Below are 22,500 nucleotides of genomic sequence, written 5' to 3' on the forward strand. Positions count from 1 at the left end.
GCAACAGAGACACATCAGAGTGGTTCTGACCAACGGTGTCGCCGGCGTTGGAAAAACCTTCTCAGTGCAGAAGTTCAGTCTGGACTGGGCAGAAGGTTTGGAGAACCAAGACATCAGTCTGGTGCTTCCACTCTCATGCAGGGAGCTGAACTTGATCAGAGATGAGCAGCACAGTCTTCTCTCACTGCTTCATGTTTTCCATCCAACATTACAGAAGATCAGAGCAGAAGATCTGACTGTCTGGAAACTTCTGTTCATCTTTGATGGCCTGGATGAAAGCAGATTTTCACTGGATTTCAACAAGCATCAGGTCATCTCTGATGTCACACAAGTATCGTCCGTTGGCGTGCTCCTGGTGAACCTCATCCAGGGGAACCTGCTTCCCTCAGCTCTCATCTGGATCACCTCCAGACCTGCAGCAGCCTATCAGATTCCTCCCTCGTGTGTTGACAGGATCACAGAAGTACGAGGCTTCACTGACTCCCAGAAGGAGGAGTACTTCAGGAGGTGTCGGTGTACTCAGGAGTTTGTACAGAGATCTTCAAGAGAGAGAGTGTGATCTTCCAGAAATCAGTCTACTGCTTTGTTCATCTGAGCATTCAGGAGTTTCTGGCTGCCGTCTACATGTTCCACTGTTACACCAGGAAAGACACAGTGGTTATAAGTCAGTTCCTAAAATATTCTGAACCAAACTACTTTTCCAGGTTTGCTGGGTTGTTAAATAACGATCCAGCCACATCTCTTGATGACTTCCTCAGGAGAGCACTAATGAAATCTCTCAAAAGTGAAAATGGCCACCTGGACTTGTTTGTTCGCTTCCTTCATGGTCTCTCTCTGGAGTCCAATCAGAGGATCTTGGGTGGACTGTTGGATCAGAGGAACAGCCGCCCAGAAACCATCCAGAAGGTCCTCAACAACCTGAAGGAGGAGAACAGTGATGGAATCTCCCCAGACAGAAGCATCAACATCTTCCACTGTCTGATGGAGATGAAGGATCAGTCAGTCCATCAGGAGATCCAAGAGTTCCCGAAGTCAGGGAAGAAATCAGAGAGGAAACTGTCAGAGATCCACTGTTCAGCTCTGGCCTACCTGCTGCAGATGTCAGAGGAGGTTCTGGATGAGCTGAACCTGCAGCAGTACAACACCTCAGATGAGGGACGACGTCGCCTGATTCCAGCTGTGAGGAACTGCAGGAAGGCCGTGTAAGTAAAGATTTTTAGGGCCGGACATCGGCGTTTAAATCAAGCGACTGGATCATGTCAGGTAGCAATACCCCCTCCAGTGGTCATTCCTTCAATTCTTTATCTCCATTGCAGCGTCCATAAATTAAAAAAAACAACAATTCATCCAGAAATGTTCAACACTGGCTGGATATAAGTTCAAAGGTCAATCCAGACAAACCAACATAAGGCAGGAATAATAGGAGCCACAAGTTGACTGACTATCATGAAATTACTGTCATGTCATTAGATAACTTTTGTTTGTTTGTATACATCGTATTCAAACGACAGAAAAACACATTTTAACTAATGACACGTGACTATTTTGCTTCATTTGTTCAACGTAAAAACAGCCGGCCTCGTTGGTTTAAATGGGTGTTTTAGGTCTTTGTGGCGGTTCCGTTTGGAGCCTTTATGTGACCCACAAAGTTGTTTGAGCCTTTCCACACCCGTTAGGTGGCAACTTCATCACTGGCAACAAAAGGTGCAGTGAAAATGATTTGAAGGGAAACAGGCAGATATAACAGAAGCTGAGGGCAATCGATGCAACCAGAGACTCTGATGTCATCGATCGGATCGCTGAATTAAGACTTGACGCACCATCGTACAAATTGGATGAAATGCAAAATATCCAAAGAGCCGATAGACAGATAAAAAGATGCACGTTTCTTTAAACCAGGGGTGGGGAACCTTTTTCATATCGAGGGCCATTTCAATTTTTATAAAGTCCTCCGAGGGCCATACTATTACGAACACATAGCTAGGGATGCAAAAAAAAGACAAAAAAAGTCTATAACCACTGTGTTACTAAGTCTCATGATTGCTGCATTTGAGTTTGAATTATTTATTTAACACACATGCATATAAAATCACCAAAAAAATAGAATAAAATGACAAACAAGTAAAATATGTTTTCATGATCATACAAAACAATAAAAAAAAAGAGGTGCAGAGTTGAGGCAAGAGACCAGTAAGGGCCTGTTCGAGGCCTCTACTCACAAAAACTGCAATACAACAAGATAATCAAGAAAATAAATTAAAAGAAAGAAAGATAAAGACAATAATAATAACAACTAGGAATCACTCGGAGAGCGCAGACCTCCGCCAAGCGCAACAATTCCTGGCATATTGTGATTTCCACCATAAATATTAGTCCCACATATACTTTGACTACATATTTAGATTCCTTGACCATAAAAACATACCGTTAGCCACTGGAATCATAACAATATATGTCTTAGTTAAGTAGTTATTCACGAAAAAAAATTCACACTTTGAAACAATTTTACGTTGTCCGGCGCGAGCGCCTCAGCGGCGGCTACGAGGCGCGTTCACGTGAGGTTTCAGCTTCGTGGCTATTAATTCACTCATCACAAAACTTGCACGCGTAATATTCTCTCTGGCGGTACATGGTCGTGTGAAAGCTGCTTGTTGAGCCTCCAAACTCCGACGAAGAGCGTTAATTTTATCCAAACTCATCTGTCCTTTCAACTCGTCGAGTTTAGCGTGTTTCGCTACGCATTTTTCGTCCGTGTCAATCAGTCCAGCCCACTACGTACATCACATGCTGTGTTCACTGACCCTGACCTTGACTCGGACATAACATAACCGTCTGTTTTATCTCAGAAAACGGGAAAATATTTCCTCTTGTTACGAAAGAAATTTCACGATACGAAAGGCAAAAATACGCTACCGCTGCTACTCGCAGCTCGCGGAGTTTAGCGAATGGTCCCACTGTATAAGTGCACATATAAAATATAAAAATCTTATTGCGTTGCGGGCGGTAGAAATGGTCTCGTAGGCCGTACACGGCCCGGAGGCCGGGGGTTCCCCACCCCTGCTTTAAACCATTTGCTACAATCATTTTAAATGTTGGGTAATTATGAGCTGTTCTAAAATAAGACAAATGTTAAGAATAATTCAGTTGCATTTCAGATCTGATGGTCGTTCAAACTGTTGCTCTACGGTGTTGAATTTAGCTTTTCCAGGAAATGAGCTACATTTGTGTTGAGGTAGATTCTCAGATAAGTTGATGAGAAATCCCAAAGTTTGACTCACTATTTTTGTTTCATACACAACAGACTGTCTGATAGTGTTCTTCCAAAGAGTGATTGGGAAGTTGTGGCCTCAGCAATGACGTCAAACCCTTCTCATCTACGGGAGCTGAGCTTAAACGAGGACAAAAGCCTGACAGATGCTGGAGTAAGTTACTGTCTTCTGCAATGATGCATCCAAACTGCAGACTGGAGACGCTCAGGTCAGGAGGCCTCTGTTGGTCTTTTCTAAATTTCTTTACACTTTCTGCTTTTCTCTTCATTTTAAGATTTAGAAATGTGTTTTTATTTGCCCCATTTATTCCTTTTCCAGGCTGAGTGACTGCAGGTTATCAGAGATCAGCTGTGACTCTCTGGCCTCGGCGCTGAGGTCCAATCCCTCCCATCTGAGGGTTCTGGACCTGAGTTGGAACCAGCTGAAGGATCCAGCAGTGAAGCAGCTCTGTGGTTTTCTCCAGGATCCTCTCTGTGAGCTGGAGACTCTCAGGTCAGTCAGAGATGATCCAGTACTTTCCCAGGTGTAACTAGTTAGACAATAACTGTTTACATGTTTGATCTTTGTTATAAACGTAGTGTTACAGTTCTCAGAAAAAAGACCACACAGGACAGATTTGCAGTATTAAATTGGTTGTGGAAATCTGTCCCATGTGAGGATGGTCATCAATGACTAGAAAGGAAGTATCAGTTGTAGATTTGTCTTGTTTTATTTTAGGCTGGCCACAAAACCGCCCAAACATTCAGACCAATCAAAAATGGTTCTTCCTGTCTTTTAAAGATCAGAAGGAAAACTAGAAAACCCAAAAAGAAAGCTGCTGCAGTGTGCCATGCCCCTTCTCTACTGAGAAAAGCCATCCCAAAAAAGAGAAAAGCCCAAGTGTGAAGTGAGCACCCTGTTAAACCTTGGTACAGAAAGCCTGCAGTCATTCTCATCTTAGGTGGCTTCATTCCAGCCAGAAGCCCAAACCTGCCTCCCTCTTAAAGGGGCAGCAGGTCAGTCCAACCACAGAAACCTTCATGAAGATCTGAAGCTTTCAGCATCCACAATTGTTGCACCTCACTTCCATTGGAGTCCAAATCAGAAGTCAACAAGTTGATTCTACACCGATTCTACACAATGCAACCATTTTAAAAAGGTTTCCATACATAAGTTTTCACACATTTTTATATAAATCTGTTTGTTCATCGCCTCCTTCTGTTGTAATGATCATTAAAGAAAATGACCTTATTGGAGTTTTTCTCCTCACAAATATGACTTTCTATGAACGATACAATAAATGCAGCTTGCAATCTAAGACAATATGGAAGTATGTGTATATAATAGTAGTGGAAGTAGCTCATGAAATAATACATTTGCTCTTCTCATCGAATCTCTCTATGTTATTAAAGAAAAACCTGCTCTTAGTCAACAACATCTAAGACATCAACCAAAAATCCTAATTTTCTATAATATAATATAAAACAGTAGAGAAGACTCTTTCTGCAGAGACCCTGGTGGCAGGAATGCAGAAGTATCACCTGCTCAACTTGGAAGGTGGAGCAGAAACCACTAGCTGAGAAGGTCCTCAGCGAGAGGAAGTGGTGGAGAACCATGAAACTTGCTAAGCTCCACCTCAGCTCCAGAGACGGGCTGAGCTGGAGCTGTGGCACCAGGTATCGCCCAGAAGAGCCTCCAACAAACAAGCTCTTCTCTTGGGAGGAGAGGGCTTTGAATCTCAGCTCAGTGTGCTTGTCTCTAGTAGGTGGCAGCTGCACCTTTTCCTGAGGTCCTTGTTGATGCCCTGAGGGGAATTGATGCTCATGCAATGTTTTCTGGCAGCATTGAGCTTGCAGTGGGGCAATCAAACACACTGTGGGGGGGCTCTCTTTCCTTCTCTCATCTGGAGAACAAGTGACACCAGCTGCCAATCATTGTTGGAGAAATGTGCAGTCAGGGGAACGATGCGTCCAGACTATAGCCACCCTTCCAGCCTCCAGCAGTGTCTAAAACCTTTGATTTGGTTTCACCAGAGAGTGTAGGGATTGCAGGGTCGCTGCAGCATCGCCCACAAGCTATCAGGAGTGGGTCGCTTTGTCCCAACTCCTGACAAGAGTTGAGTGCTATTGAGAAATGTGGTCTCACAAACTTGGAAGGTATTTTGACCCACACACACTTTACATACGCTGGAGATCTTGTCCAACAGCCCTGAAAGAACCCAAAATAGGAACATACGGCAGATAAGCCGGTGCAGGACCAGAGGTTTGTTGCTTGTTAGCTATGTTTTGCTCTGGTACATGTTGATTTTTATTTGTCTTCTCTCAAAATAATTGTTATTTTAGCCTAAGAGGCTGCAGTTTATCAGAGACCAGCTGTGATTCTGTGGCCTCAGCTCTGAAGTCCAACCTCTCCCATCTGAGGGTTCTGGACCTGAGCGCCAACACGTTGCAGGATTCAGGAGTGAAGCGGCTCTGTTTTGAACTGGAGACTCCAAACTGTAAACTGGAGAGGCTCAGGTCAGTCTTCATTTTTCTACCTATATACCAGCTGCTAAGATGGTGAAGTGAGGCTGTTCTCAACACTGCTGTGATGCACCACATTAAAAACATTCCTTGGAATATCGTGAATTCAGGTCTGACCCAACTAAGAACTAACATAGGTTTAGTACTGACGCAGATAACATGCAGACCTGCACCGTATAACCTCATCCTGCATTTTTCAGATTGATTAAGTGCAGTTTATTACCACAAAATGATAGTTATATGTAATTACCACAATTCCAACGAGAGGTTGGAATTGTGGTAATTACATATTACTATCATTTTTTAAGCTGTAACTAAATTAAATATTTACAGATCATGCCTTTGATTAACCTTTCAGATGAATACTGGTTTCACTTATAACCTTATAAAAGTTTCCCTTCTTTATTTAGATTATGGTGCTGCAACTTATCAGAGATCAGCTGTGACTCTCTGGGCTCGGCGCTGAGGTCCAATCCCTCCCATCTCAGAGAACTGGACCTCAGCATCAACAATCTGCAGGATTCAGGAGTGAAGCTGCTGTCTGATCTCGTAGAGAATCCACACTATGGGCTGGAGACATTGAGACGGTAGCTGGTTGGAGCCAGTCAACTCCCGCTCATCTGCTGCATCACTCACTGACCACTGGTGAAGAGCATCTGTGGAAACATCTGCCGTCTACTCCGGCCACTCTTAGAAGCATGGAAACATTCTCTTAATTGTCTCTTCAAATGTCTGTATTATACGTTACTATTTTACATCATGCCTTCAGAATCTTTAGGGTTTAGTATTTACTGTATCTGTGACATGGAGCATTGGAATATTTCAGCTGCAGCCAGCAAAAACCCATCAGAATGACGGCTATCGGTGGGAACCGCAGGTCATTTGACTTTAGTCAGTCTGTTCAATGTTATAGGATTTATTGCAATCTAATAAAAACTATGAATAAATGTGGGAAACAGGAAATAAAAAGAAGCAAAATGACCAAATAAATCTCCCATGAATACAGTAAATTTTAAGATGAGAACCTGCTGCACTGTGCCGTGCCCCTTCTCTATTGAGAAAAGCCCAAGTGTGTCCTTCAGTCACCTCAGACATTCAGCCAGCTTTTAATACCTTTGTTCAAGCCCAGAACGCCCTGGATTATTCCCACTGAAGATGGAAAAGCAGGTGGAAAACATGAGTTATTGTTAACGGTACTGGTGTATGACTAGAGCGCATTACTGGACCACTATAAACTTGTTGTTTGTTGTTTTTCTTTCTTTGTGGAGATTAACACCTTAAAAATAAATTGCACTGGTTCAGCAGTTGATCTTGTTTTCTTATTTGACCTATACGACACAATTTCACAAAGCTAAACATACATTTTTACAGAATAGTTTTATCCTTCCGATTACCAGCACCAGCTATTCAAAATATATAATGTAGTGGGTTTTAAAATGAACTGAATGATGTCTGCCTTGTCTCTCCTCTACCTGTCCTCCCCCTTCTCCTCCTCTCTCCCCACCCACCCCCCATCAGCAGGAGGGTCCCCCCCCCATATGAGCCTGGTCCTGCTCAAGGTTTCTTCCTGTTAAAGGGGAGATTTTCCTGTTGATTGTTAGGGATCAGGCCCTGGGATTCTGCATAGCACCAAGTTTGACTACAACAGACATTACAAATAAAGATGATTTGATTTGATTTAAAAATAAAAGAACTGCGCCTGAAAATGAAGCAGAAGCAATAAAAACCCAACACCAGCGAAGCTTTCGAAGAATATTGATGAAAAATTCTGGAAATCATGATGGAGAGATATTTTTCTCATGGCTCAAATTCCACAGCTATTAAGTGATTAAATGGATTTAATGGTGATATTCTGGAGTCCACAATTTCAGGTGAAGTTACACTGGGGAACAATTTGAAAATATCCTGTTGAAATTATTATAAATTATTCTGATTAAAAATAAAATTGGCACGCTGATTCCAAAATTACAGTCATTTCCCCCCAGCCCGTCAAGTTTTGAAAGCTTCTCCTCCAGATCAGCAAATTTCCCCTAATGAGCTGGAGTCAGACTGGCCAGCTGATGACAACTGGATCAGCTCCGTTGGTGCCGTCACCATTAAGAGGTGTGTGCAGCCCCCAAAAGGTCAGAACTGTCAATATCCTATAGGGACACTTTGAACCAGAGGGGATCCTATAGATCAAAAAGTTGACCCAGTTTGATTCCGCACCCAAAAACGAACATCTGTCAGACGAACTCCAGTTGTTTCCCAGTATTTCAGTTAAAACGTGGACCAAATTGTTCTGAAGAGAGGCGCTTGTGCTGGATATGACGCGATCAAAACACAAACACGTGACGTGTAGAGGAAGAAGAAGCGAAAGTGAAAGTTCTCAACTTCGGGCTCCATCTTGAGTGACCGAGCACTGATGGAAAACCTCTAATATTCAGGTAGCATTTGGTTCTTTCACTGCTGTCGTCTCGAATCAATGTTCCGCTGCGAGATGCGGCTTAATAAGCTGCGTGTGCGCAATGAGCGTGCGCGTGTTTCGGACGCACATTGCGGCTGGTCGACGGGAATGTTGTGACGGATGATCAAACTTTGTAGCGTGTTTCCTCTAACTGCGTTTTCCGCTAACCCTGAGCCAACATTTTAGAGGTTGAGGAAGCACATTTTAATACTCACAATAAGTCGACAATATTATTTGCAGTTAGTGGAAAAATCCACGGAAAGAGGGACACAAACGCGACAGTTTTAGCCTCCTCTCTTTGTCCCTCCACCAGGGGGACAATCAATCCTTTATTTAAAAAAGGAGAGTATGTAAAGAGGGAGAGATCAAGGCATTCCATTTTATTGTTTTAACAACTGGGTCTTTGTGGAATATGAATTTGTTATTATGGATTTATGAAATGTGTTCTGTTTTGAATGAAGCAGTCAAGAAAACGAAACTAAACTAAACCCATGGTGTTTTCATATTTTTGGTCCTGTACATGTGGTCAGATAAGATTAGTCTGAGCAGAATTGGGTGTTTTTTGCCCTTTGCTGTGTGTCATCTATTCTATTCAGCATGTTGGGTTGCTTGACTTCTGTTGGGTCGTGTCAACTTGATGCATCACTTATATTGACACACCTTTTTCCTGAGGCTGGCTCCAATGCTGCCAACACACCTGGCCATGGATATGGTGGGACTTCTGTGATGAGTGGGGTCAGAGGTGGTGGACAAGCTCTGCTCCAAAACAAGCTTGCTAGATATGTTTGGGATCTCCTCCGCCACAACCACCAGCTGCAACTAGTAGCTGTGCACGCCATGCAGAGTTTTGACCTCTAGGTCAGGCTACAAATGTTTTTTCCAGCACCATCATGTGTTCATGAGAAACATGATGCACCTGATCAAAAAAGCTGCTTGTAATCTGACAGACGAGCCATGATGAGATGTCAAGGTGCGTTGTTGAAAATGAAGATCCTCTTCTTGGAATCCTGTCTGAGATGACAGAAGATGATGCTGCATTTGACCCACTTTGATGATGTGATGACGTATTTCTGTTTAGTTTTGAATGCATTCTCATCTTATTTGTTGAATTTAATGTTGAGAACTGACATCTTGAAAGAATTTAGGTTTTCTTGTAAACCATAACCAGATAAAAAATGATTTCATTTGTATTTGTGTGCGTCCGTCTGATGCCACCGCACCTTGTGAAACACCCAGGAGAAACATTTTATATTTAACAAGGTGTAAACTTTTAAGATGTCCCAAAACTTTTTTCCAATATATATGTGGCCTGTATGATGTACAGGGTGACATCATATAATAGATTTTGATGTGAATGAGCCGACAATACGTCATGGACAGACCTCTGCTTGTCTTCATGCTGAGAATCATGTTCTTTAATCTTCTTTTCTGTGTCAGCAGACTGTTCCTGCTTAACCGTTTAGACTCACATTTAAAAATGAGTGAATGTGTGATGGAAGAGGAAGAGAGAGCAGAGTCCACAGTGCCCAGCTGTGTGTCCATGAAGAGCGACTGGTCCAAAGACGACCCTGAAAACTTCAGTATTGGAGCTCAAGGCTCACCTTTAAAGTAAGGTTTTCTGAACCACATAACTCTGCCTTAGAACATTTCACAACCATACAAAACATCATTTTGTAGGTATTAGCCTCCACTATCGTGAAAAATGAAATTCATCAGCTCTTTAAAATGAAACGGGGCACAGTCCTTTCACCATGTTGGCCTGTGGAAAACCAGTGTTGTGGGCGATGGACCAGCGTCCCCGTCGTTGCAGGACCACCGTTGGCCACCAGTTGGGTTTTGGGATCAAAGTGGGGGCGTTTCCTGTATCCGGTTCTCCTCACGGATCCATGACTACAACATGTTGCTGCAAGTGCAGAGACGTTTGCTCTGGAAAGAACTTTAGAGCACATTCAGTGCTGCAGGATGAGGGGCTGGAAAAGGTGCCAGTTCTTTTCTCACTGCAGGGAACAGTTAAAAAAAGCAGCTTAAACTCTGAAAACATGAAAATTATACAGAGACATCATTGATTTATTGATTCAGTTGTTATCCAGAATGGATTAGAAATGTTCCTGTTTGATAAAAATGCAGTGAATTGGGATTATTGAACTACAACCTCTACAGATTATTTACCTTCATCACAGTCTCATCATCATATTTCTGATGTTTCCTCAGATGGACGAGGACAGAGCAGAGTCCACAGTGCCCAGCTGTGTGTCCCTGAAGAGTGACCGGTCCAAACAACGACTATAACTTCAGAAGTTCAGACCAAATGTAAGAAAACTAAAGCGTGATGATGTGATTGTGTGACAACCCTTTAAGTTCGGTATCAGACCTCAAGGCTCACTTTAAAGTAAGGTTTTCTGAACCACATAACTCTGCCTTAGAACATTTCACACACCATACAAAACATCATTTTGTGGGTATTAGCCTCCACTATCGTGAAAAATGAAATTCATCAGGTCCTTAAAATGAAACGGTGCACCAACATGTCAGGTGTTCGCTCCCATTAACTCCCATGTTAATTTTAGTGTGGTAAATCTTTTAAAACTGAAAATTGCTTGTGTTTTTTTACTGGTCATTTCTCCTACATGGGTTAACATCATCTCACTAAAATTCCTAGGCATATATTTTAAAGTTTCCCAACAATATCCATCATTGCAGAGTGCTCCAGCTCTCATTTAGATACGGATGGGTAAGACATGGCAGGTCTGTGCAGCTTGTTCTGCCACACTGTTCCACCACATGTCATGAAAATTCATTAAAAAGTCTATTTCTAAGGCTCCTGGTTCTAATAAACCCATAGACAACAATATCAGTCATTTCTAAATGGTTGAAATAAGCTTTTGAATACGCGTGACCTCTGTGCTATTTAATGATCAGTTTCAAGAGACCAGACGACTGTATTTGGAGCATAAATGGGAACTTTTGTTCTATTCTATGAGTTTATATTCCTGATTTGGCACTTTTATTTTTAACATAAATTCACAATGAAGAAAAGCCACTAAACACTTAGATCAAATACACTTTTCTCCAACTAAACGAGCTTGTTAAACCAAATAACTTTATATTTTTTGCTCAGTGTTCATCATTCATCTTCAGCTGTCAGAGCAAACTGAAAGTAGAAGTGAACGCAGCCTTTCTTAGGCGTTGCTAACGCCCAGTAGACATGTATAACCACTATTCCCATTTTTGACAGTATCAGAAACGGTCTGCTTCCATTGGAGATTCCTCCTGTCCCAAGGGTGAAAAGAAACGGAGAACTGAACTGCAGACCGCCGACCTGAACACAGCGTCTCACGTAAGCTCGTACATTTGTATTTATAAGATACTTTTGGGTCGGAATAAAGGAACAACTTGTGTATTTACAATGTGCAAGAGAAGATCCAGAGAGCACTTGTTTGGTTCCACTGGAACCCCTGGACCCTCTGAAGACCTTCCTAAATGCTTAGACAGTATTTAGCAACATTTAGTCATTGAGTTCTGGAAAGTGTTAAAGAGTTGAAGGCAGGTGACCTTTACAGGACAATGGGTCTGCTGAGTATGATGTGTTTTGAGAAGGTTTGATGTGTTTTTCTAAATATCATCCAGCTTTTACCAGCTGTTTAGTCCAAGCAAACTCTTGGAAGACATGGAAATGGTTGTTATATACTAAATTACATTGAAACCCAATGAAATAAAAGAATAGGTGTACATAAGAAGACATAACATTTAAAACTGACAGTGAGATGGGTCATTACCCGACTGTTGCTTCTATCATTCAAACATGACAGAATATTTTCCAGTTGAGGACATCTGTGTTACTGCTGTAGATGACAATTGTAAAAGGATTTAAAATTGTTTGTTTTAGAGGTGGTGAACTGCAGGAGGTGATAGAAGGTCATAAGATGAGTCTGAAGAGAAGATGTGAACATGTGACTGAAGGAACTCATGAAGCAGGAAGTGGAACCCTGCTGAACAAGATCTACACTGAGCTCTACATCACTGAGGGACAAAGTGAGGAGATGGACACACAACATGAGGTGAGACAGCTTGAGAGAACCTCCAAGAAGAACATCCAGGACACTCCAATCAAGTGCCAGGACATCTTCAAAGTCTTATCTGAGCAACAGAGACACATCAGAGTGGTTCTGACCAACGGTGTCGCCGGCGTTGGAAAAACCTTCTCAGTGCAGAAGTTCAGTCTGGACTGGGCAGAAGGTTTGGAGAACCAAGACATCAGCCTGGTGCTTCCACTCTCATGCAGGGAGCTGAACTTGATCAGAGATGAGCAGCACAGTCTTCTCTCACTGCTTCATGTTTTCCATCCAACATTACAGAAGATCAGAGCAGAAGATCTGACTGTCTGGAAACTTCTGTTCATCTTTGATGGCCTGGATGAAAGCAGATTTTCACTGGGTTTCAACAAGCATCAGCTCATCTCTGATGTCACACAAGTATCGTCCGTTGGCATGCTCCTGGTGAACCTCATCCAGGGGAACCTGCTTCCCTCAGCTCTCATCTGGATCACCTCCAGACCTGCAGCAGCCCATCAGATTCCTCCTCGTGTGTTGACAGGATCACAGAAGTACGAGGCTTCACTGACTCCCAGAAGGAGAGTACTTCAGGAGGAGGTTCAGTGATGAAGATCTGTCCAAGAGAATCATCTCACACATCAAGGCCTCCAGGAGCCTCCACATCATGTGTCTGATCCCAGTTTTCTGCTGGATCACTGCTATAGTTCTGGAGGACATGATGACCAGAGACCAGAGAGGAGAGCTGCCCCAAACCCTGACTGACCTCTACTCACACTTCCTGAGGGTTCAGATAAAGAGGAAGAAGCAGAAGTATGGAGGAAAGCAGAGACCAGAGGAACTGACTGAGGCTGATAAAGAACTCCTTCTGAAGTTGGGTCGGCTGGCGTTTGAACATCTGAGAAAGGAAACATCATGTTCTACTCAGAAGACCTGGAGCGATGTGGACTGGACGTCTCCGAGGTGTCGGTGTACTCAGGAGTTTGTACAGAGATCTTCAAGAGAGAGAGTGTGATCTTCCAGAAATCAGTCTACTGCTTTGTTCATCTGAGCATTCAGGAGTTTCTGGCTGCCGTCTACATTTTCCACCGTTACACCAGGAAACAGACACAGTGGTTATAAATCAGTTCCTAAAATATTCTAAACCAATCAATCTCTCTGATGATTTCCTCAGGAGAGCACTAAGGAAATCTCTCAATAGTGAAAATGGCCACCTGGACTTGTTTGTTCGCTTCCTTCATGGTCTCTCTCTGGAGTCCAATCAGAGGATCTTGGGTGGACTGTTGGATCAGAGGACAGCCACCCAGAAACCACCCAGAAGGTCCTCAACAACCTGAAGAAGGTGAACAGTTAAAAATCTCCCCAGACAGAAGCATCAACATCTTCCACTGTCTGATGGAGATGAAGGATCAGTCAGTCCATCAGGAGATCCAAGAGTTCCTGAAGTCAGAGAAGAAATCAAAGAGGAGACTGTCAGTGATCCACTGTTCAGCTCTGGCCTACCTGCTGCAGATGTCAGAGGAGGTTCTGGATGAGCTGAACCTGGAGCAGTACAACACCTCAGTGAGGGACGACGTCGCCTGATTCCAGCTGTGAGGAACTGCAGGAAGTTCCGTGTAAGTAAAGATTTTTGGGGCCGGACATCGGCGTTTAAATCAAGCGAGTGGATCATGTCAGGTAGCAATACCCCCTCCAGTGGTCATTCCTTCAATTCTTTATCCCATTGCAGCGTCCATAAATTAAAAACAACAACAATTCATCCAGAAATGTTCAACACTGGCTGGATATAAGTTCAAAGGTCAATCCAGACAAACCAACATAAGGCAGGAATAATAGGAGCCACAAGTTAACTGACTATCATGAAATTACTGTCATGTCATTAAATCACTTTTGTTTGTTTGTATACATCGTATTCTAACAACAGAAAAACACATTTTAACTAATGACACGTGACTATTTTGCTTCATTGTTCAACGTAAAAACAGCCGGCCTCGTTGGTTTAAATGGGTGTTTTAGGTCTTTGTGGCGGTTCCGTTTGGAGCCTTTATGTGACCCACAAAGTTGTTTGAGCCTTTCCACACCCGTTAGGTGGCAACTTCATCACTAGCAACAAAAGGTGCAGTGAAAATGATTTGAAGGGAAACAGGCAGATATAACAGAAGCTGAGGGCAATCGATGCAACCAGAGACTCTGATGTCATCGATCGGATCGCTGAATTAAGACTTGACGCACCATCGTACAAATTGGATGAAATGCAAAATATCCAAAGAGCCGATAGACAGATAAAAAGATGCACGTTTCTTTAAACCATTTGCTATAATCATTTTAAATATTGAGTAATTATGAGCTGTTCTAAAATAAGACAAATGTTGAGAATAATTCAGTTGCATTTCAGATCTGATGGTCGTTCAAACTGTTGCTCTACGGTGTTGAATTTAGCTTTTCCAGGAAATGAGCTACATTTGTGTTGAGGTAGATTCTCAGATAAGTTGATTAGAAATCCCAAAGTTTGACTCACTATTTTTGTTTCATACACAACAGACTGGCTGGTAGTTTTCTTTCAAAGAGTCATTGGGAAGTTGTGGCCTCAGCATTGACGTCAAACCCTTCTCATCTACGGGAGCTGAGCTTAATCTGGAGCCAAAGCCTGACAGATGCCGACGTAAAGTTACTGTCTTCTGGAATGATGCATCCAAACTGCAGACTGGAGACGCTCAGGTCAGGAGGCCTCTGTTGGTCTTTTCTAAATTTCTTTACATTTTCTGCTTTTCTCTTCATTTTCAGATTTAGAAATGTGTTTTTATTTGCTCCATTTATTCCTTTTCCAGGCTGTGGGACTGCAGTTATCAGAGATCAGCTGTGACTCTCTGGCCTCGGCGCTGAGGTCCAATCCCTCCCATCTGAGGGTTCTGGACCTGAGCTACATCAGTCTAGAGGATTCTGGATGAAGCTGCTCTGTTCTGGACTGGAGAGTCTAAACTGTCAGCTGGAGACTCTCAGGTCAGCTTCCTTTTATCTTCGACATAACTAAACAATGAAAGTCTTCAAGATAAACTCCATTGACTTTTGGAGAAGAGAAGTGTAGTATGAATTTAAATGAGCCATTGAAAGTCAATTTTATAGATACTTTTTAACTGTGCTGTTGCTGTAATATCCCAGTTTATCAGTGGGGGGCCAGAGCTCTCCTGACTCCAAGGGCCCTGATTAAATAATGAAATAAAATGAAATAATGATTTTGAGCAAGTGTAATATGACTTTTCCTCCAATAAGAGATCATTTCTTGCCATGATTCCTTTTCCAGGCTGTCACACTGTAGGTTATCAGAGATCAGCTGTGACTCTCTGGCCTCGGCGCTGAGGTCCAATCCCTCCCATCTGAGGGTTCTGGACCTGAGTTGGAACCAGCTGGAGGATCCAGGAGTGAAGCGGCTCTGTGGTGCTCTCCAGGATCCTCTCTGTGAGCTGGAGACTCTCAGGTCAGTCAGAGATGATCCAGTACTTCCCAGGTGTAACTAGTTAGACAATAACTGTTTCCATGTTTGATCTTTGTTATAAACGTAGTGTTACAGTTCTCAGAAAAAAGACCACACAGGACAGATTTGCAGTATTAAATTGGTTGTGGAAATCTGTCCCATGTGAGGATGGTCATCAATGACTAGAAAGGAAGTATCAGTTGTAGATTTGTCTTGTTTTATTTTAGGCTGGCCACAAAACCGCCCAAACATTCAGACCAATCAAAAATGGTTCTTCCTGTCTTTTAAAGATCAGAAGGAAAACTAGAAAACCCAAAAAGAAAGCTGCTGCAGTGTGCCATGCCCCTTCTCTACTGAGAAAAGCCATCCCAAAAAAGAGAAAAGCCCAAGTGTGAAGTGAGCCCCCTGTTAAACCTTGGTACCGAAAGCCTGCAGTCATTCTCATCTTAGGTGGCTTCATTCCAGCCAGAAGCCCAAACCTGCCTCCCTCTTAAAGGGGCAGCAGGTCAGTCCAACCACAGAAACCTTCATGAAGATCTGAAGCTTTCAGCATCCACAATTGTTGCACCTCACTTCCATTGGAGTCCAAATCAGAAGTCAACAAGTTGATTCTACACCGATTCTACACAATGCAACCATTTTAAAAAGGTTTCCATCCATAAGTTTTCACACATTTTTAGATAAATCTGTTTGTTCATCGCCTCCTTCTTTTGTAATGGTCATTAAAGAAAATGACCTTATTGGAGTTTTCTCCTCACAAATATGACTTTCTATGAACGATGCAATAAATGCAGCTTGCAATCTAAGACAATATGGAAGTATGTGTATATAATAGTAGTGGAAGTAGCTCATAAAATAATACATTTGCTCTTCTCATCGAATCTTTCTATGTTATTAAAGAAAAACCTGCTCTTAGTCAACAACATCTAAGACATCAACCAAAAATCCTAATTTTCTACAATATAATATAAAACAGTAGAGAAGACTCTTTCTGCAGAGACACTGGTGGCAGGAATGCAGAAGTATCACCTGCTCAACTTGGAAGGTGGAGCAGAAACCACCAGCTGAGAAGGTCCTCAGCGAGAGGAAGTGGTGGAGAACCATGAAACTTGCTAAGCTCCACCTCAGCTCCAGAGACGGGCTGAGCTGGAGCTGTGGCACCAGGTATCGCCCAGAAGAGCCTCCAACAAACAAGCTCTTCTCTTGGGAGGAGAGGGCTTTGAATCTCAGCTCAGTGTGCTTGTCTCTAGTAGGTGGCAGCTGCACCTTTTCCTGAGGTCCTTGTTGATGCCCTGAGGGGAATTGATGCTCCTGCAATGTTTTCTGGCAGCATTGAGCTTGCAGTGGGGCAATCAAACACACTGTGGGGGGGCTCTCTTTCCTTCTCTCATCTGGAGAACAAGTGACACCAGCTGCCAATCATTGTTGGAGAAATGTGCAGTCAGGGGAACGATGCGTCCAGACTATAGCCACCCTTCCAGCATCCAGCAGTGTCTAAAACCTTTGATTTGGTTTCACCAGAGAGTGTAGGGATTGCAGGGTCGCTGCAGCATCGCCCACAAGCTATCAGGAGTGGGTCGCTTTGTCCCAACTCCTGACAAGAGTTGAGTGCTATTGAGAAATGTGGTCTCACAAACTTGGAAGGTATTTTGACCTACACACACTTTACATACGCTGTAGATCTTGTCCAACCGCCCTGAAAGAACCCAAAATAGGAACATACGGCAGATAAGCCGGTGCAGGACCAGAGGTTTGTTGCTTGTAAGCTGTGTTTTGCTCTGGTACATGTTGATTTTTATTTGTCTTCTCTCAAAATAATTGTTATTTTAGCCTATGGGACTGCAGTTTATCAGAGACCAGCTGTGATTCTGTGGCCTCAGCTCTGAAGTCCAACCTCTCCCATCTGAGGGTTCTGGACCTGAGCTCCAACACGTTGAAGGATTCAGGAGTGAAGCGGCTCTGTTCTGGACTGGAGAGTCCAAACTGTAAACTGGAGAGGCTCAGGTCAGTCTTCATTTTTCTACCTATATACCAGCTGCTAAGATGGTGAAGTGAGGCTGTTCTCAACACTGCTGTGATGCACCACATTAAAAAAATTCCTTGGAATATCGTGAATTCAGGTCTGACCCAACTAAGAACTAACGTAGGTTTAGTACTGACGCAGATAACATGCAGACCTGCACCGTATAACCTCATCCTGCATTTTTCAGATTGATTAAGTGCAGTTTATCAGAGATCAGCTGTGGCTCTCTGGCCTCGGCGCTGAGGTCCAATCCCTCCCATCTCAGAGAACTGGACCTGAGTCGGAACCAGCTGCAGGATTCAGGAGTGAAGCTGCTCTGTGGTTTTCTCCACTTTCCAAACTGCCGACTGGAAACTCTGAGGTAAACACCATTCTCAAAAATGTCCATTATTCCATCCGAGGGTCCTCACACTTTCTGAGTGTGTGTGTTGTGCCCAGTTCCTTCAGGAGGGAGGGCCACACGGGGACCACTTATTCATGATAAATTGATTTAAGGACAATGAAAAAGCCGACAGATGGTAACCAAAATTAGACAAAACTAGGTGAGGGTGCCTGGTAGACACCAGCCAACGAGGAGGGAGATGGTGAGGGAGACAGGAAGTCATCTAAGACAGGTTGTGCCTTTAAAGATGAGCCACAGGTGAGATGGATCTCCATGATGAGATGGGAGGGAAAGAGGTGGGGAGAACCTGGGAAGAGTGAGGGCCAGAACAATATATATTCTCCTTTGGAACAGTGCAAACCTGAGAGGTTGGAATTGTGGTAATACATATTACTGTCATTTTTTAACCTGTAACTAAATTAAATATTTACAGATCATGCCTCTGATTAACCTTTCAGATGAATACTGGTTTCACTTATAACCTTATAAAAGTTCCCTTCTTTATTTAGATTAAGGAGCTGCAGTTTATCAGAGATCAGCTGTGGCTCTCTGGCCTCGGCGCTGAGGTCCATCCCTCCATCTCAGAGAACTGGACCTGAGTGGAACAAGTTGCAGGATTCAGTAGGAGTGAAGCTGCTCTGTGGTTTTCTCCTCCACTGTCCCACTGCCGACTGGAAACTCTGAGGTAAACACCATTCTCAAAAATGTCCATTATTCCATCCGAGGGTCCTCACACTTTCTGAGTGTGTGTGTTGTTCCCAGTTCCTTCAGGAGGGAGGGCCACACGGGGACCACTTAGTTCATGATAAATTGATTTAAGACAATGAAAAAGCCACAGATGGTAACCAAAATTAGACAAAACTAGGTGAGGGTGCCTGGTAGACACCAGCCACGAGGAGGAGATGGTGAGGGAGACAGGAAGTCTCTAAGACAGGTTGTGCCTTTAAAGATGAGCCCAGTGAGATGGACCTCCATGATGAGGTGGGAGGGAAAGAGGTGGAGAACCTGGAAGAGTGAGGGCCAGAACAATATATATTCTCCTTTGGAACCGTGCAAACCTGAGAGTTGGAATTGTGGTAATTACATATTACTATCATTTTTTAACCTGTAACTAAATTAAATATTTACAGATCATCCTTGATTAACCTTTCAGATTAATACTGGTTTCACTTATAACCTTATACAAGTTGCCCTTCTTTATTTAGATTAGCAGCTGCAGGTTATCAGAGATCAGCTGTGGCTCTCTGGCCTCGGCGCTGAGGTCCAATCCCTCCCATCTCAGAGAACTGGACCTGAGTTACAACCAGCTGCAGGATTCAGGAGTGAAGCTGCTCTGTGGTTTTCTCCACTTTCCAAACTGCCGACTGGAAACTCTGAGGTAAACACCATTCTCAAAAATGTCCATTATTCCATCCGAGGGTCCTCACACTTTCTGAGTGTGTGTGTTGTGCCCAGTTCCTTCAGGAGGGAGGGCCACACGGGGACCACTTATTCATGATAAATTGATTTAAGGACAATGAAAAAGCCGACAGATGGTAACCAAAATTAGACAAAACTAGGTGAGGGTGCCTGGTAGACACCAGCCAACGAGGAGGGAGATGGTGAGGGAGACAGGAAGTCATCTAAGACAGGTTGTGCCTTTAAAGATGAGCCACAGGTGAGATGGATCTCCATGATGAGATGGGAGGGAAAGAGGTGGGGAGAACCTGGGAAGAGTGAGGGCCAGAACAATATATATTCTCCTTTGGAACCGTGCAAACCTGAGAGGTTGGAATTGTGGTAATTACATATTACTATCATTTTTTAACCTGTAACTAAATTAAATATTTACAGATCATGCCTCTGATTAACCTTTCAGATGAATACTGGTTTCACTTATAACCTTATAAAGTTTCCCTTCTTTATTTAGATTAAGAAGCTGCAGCTTATCAGAGATCAGCTGTGGCTCTCTGGCCTCGGCGCTGAGGTCCAGTCCCTCCCATCTCAGAGAACTGGACCTGAGTCAGAACCGGCTGCAGGATTCAGGAGTGAAGCTGCTGTCTGATCTCGTAGAGAATCCACACTATGGGCTGGAGAGATTGTTTCAGTAGCTGGTTGAAGCCAGTCAATCCCGCTCATCTGCTGCATCACTCACTGACCACTGGTGAAGAGCATCTGTGGAAACATCTGCCGTCTACTCCCTCCATAGATGAAAAATTCAGTTTTTAAAAAGCGCTGGTGGACTTTCAGGAGATCAGTCGATGGTCGACAAAGCAGAAGCAGCTTCGCCTTGAAGTTAAATTAGTTCCTGGTATCACACAATGCATCTTTATAAAGTTCTAAATGGCTCCTCGGCCACTCTTAGAAGCATGGAAACATTCTCTTAATTGTCTCTTCAAATGTCTGTATTATACGTTACTATTTTACAGAATGCCTTCAGAATCTTTAGGGTTTAGTATTTACTGTCTCTGTGACATGGAGCATTGGAATATTTCAGCTGCAGCCAGCAAAAACCCATCAGAATGACGGCTATCGGTGGGAACCGCAGCTCATTTGACTTTAGTCAGTCTGTTAAATGTTATAGGATTTATTGCAATCTAATAAAAACTATGAATAAATGTGGGAAATAGGAAATAAAAAGAAGCAAAATGACCAAATAAAACTCCCATGAATAGTGTAAATTTAAAGATGTCAAGAATGGAATATCAGCTTAAATTTAATCAAACATAAAGTGAAAAGGCCTCCTTTAAGTTTACTGCAAAAATAAACACTAAATCAAGAGCGACACACGCCAAAAACGTCTCATTCTCTCTTCTGTCTCCACTCATTCTTTTATATTCTCTTAAGATAATGGGGACGGGGTCGTGTGATAACAAAACAACCTAATTGGGGACTATATTTTTGTTGCAAGAACTTTGGCTCTTCAGAAGTTTCTATGTTGGCTTCCACAGATTGTGCATCCACTAGAAACTCAGTGTTATTGAGGAACTACCAGGAGTGGCTGGAGTGGAGGCCAATGACGCTATAGCTACATATAGCTACATATAGATCACCGTTATCCTCAACCCAAAAGACCACCAGTTGGCGCAGCAATACTAAAGATAGGAGGTTGTGGTCGTTCCCCAAGGGTCAATCTTAGGTCCAAGCCTTTTTAATCTTTACATGCTTCCTCTTGGGGACGTCATCAGGAGCCACGGCATCAGCTTCCACAGCTATGCTGACGATACGCAGCTGTACATCGCCGTGGCTCCTGGTGACACAGGGCCAGTTGATGCCCTTTTTAACTGTATTCTAGATATCCAGTCATGGATGGCAGAAAACTTCCTACAGCTCAACCAGGACCAAACAGAGGTCTTAGTTATTGGTCCTGAAGGTCAGAGAGAGAAACTTGTACCAAAATTAAAGGATTTTAAACCATCTCAATCTGTCAGAAATCTGGGTGTGATCTTTGACTCTGAGCTTAGTTTTATCCCACACATCAAAAACATAACAAAGGTGGGTTTTTACCACCTGAAGAATATAGCCAGAGTCCGCCCGTTTCTCTCTCAGGCCAACACGGAGGTGCTGATGCACGCTTTGATCTCTTGTGGTCTAGATTATTGTAATGCCCTGCTCTCTGGTCTTTCCAAAAAGAGAATCTCTAACCTACAATTATTACAAAACTCAGCTGCACGGGTGCTGACGAGGACCAGAGGGCGGGAGCACATCACACACACGTTTTAGAATCGCTGCATTGGCTACCCGTGCGTTTCAGGATCGATTTGAAGGTTCTTTTATTCGTTTTTAAATGTCTTAATGGTCTTGGCCCGACTTATTTATCTGACCTGCTTTTATTCTATCAACCCTCGCGGACTCTGAGGTCCTCCGGCACCGGCCTTTTAACCATTCCACATGTAAGCTCTAAACAACACGGGGAAGCGGCCTTCAGTTATTCTGGTCCCCGACTGTGGAACAGCCTGCCGGAGAACCTCAGGGCCGCAGAGACTGCTGAGATTTTTAAAAAGAGGCTCAAGACACACCTTTTTAATCAGGCCTTTAATTGATTTTCTGATTATTTTAATTTCTTTTATGTTCTCATGCTTTTTTATGTCTTACCCTTATTTGACTTGATACTTTTACTGTTTTACTCCCTCAGTTCTTATTCTCAGTTTTTAGCTTTTACAACCTTTTATCCCATTTACTGTTTCAGTCCTTCAGTTTTTAGCTCCAGTGTTTCCTCATGGGGTTTCCTCATGGGGGCCTGCCAGGCTGGGAGATGTTTCCGGTCTACCACTAGGGGTGCTGTCCCGTGGACAGCTCTGGCCTGGGTGGTTAGGGGGCTCTGTGCCTTGGCGTGGAGCCTCCGGTCTGTCCGGGTCGGGGTGGTCTTTGTGGCGTAC

The 22,500-nt window shown here is 43.3% G+C and overlaps 1 protein-coding gene across 25 annotated transcripts in view; it reads left to right on the top strand.

Annotated features, from left to right (window-relative positions):
• The window catches only part of LOC130523562 (NACHT, LRR and PYD domains-containing protein 12-like), a 669,815-nt gene that overhangs the window by 201,150 nt on the left and 446,165 nt on the right, over window positions 1-22,500 (top strand). For 24 of the 25 annotated variants that reach the window (XM_057028881.1, XM_057028880.1, XM_057028882.1 and 21 more), the window contains one exon: window positions 9,657-9,824. In XM_057028881.1, the coding sequence (XP_056884861.1) occupies window positions 9,657-9,824 (168 nt within the window). Of the gene's footprint in view, window positions 1-7,536; window positions 8,197-9,656; window positions 9,825-22,500 lie in introns of those variants that run through there. The other variant, XM_057028903.1, reaches the window with a different exon arrangement.

The sequence above is a fragment of the Takifugu flavidus genome, chromosome 4, assembly GCF_003711565.1.
Source record: "Takifugu flavidus isolate HTHZ2018 chromosome 4, ASM371156v2, whole genome shotgun sequence".
NCBI classification, from domain to species: Eukaryota; Metazoa; Chordata; class Actinopteri; order Tetraodontiformes; family Tetraodontidae; genus Takifugu; species Takifugu flavidus.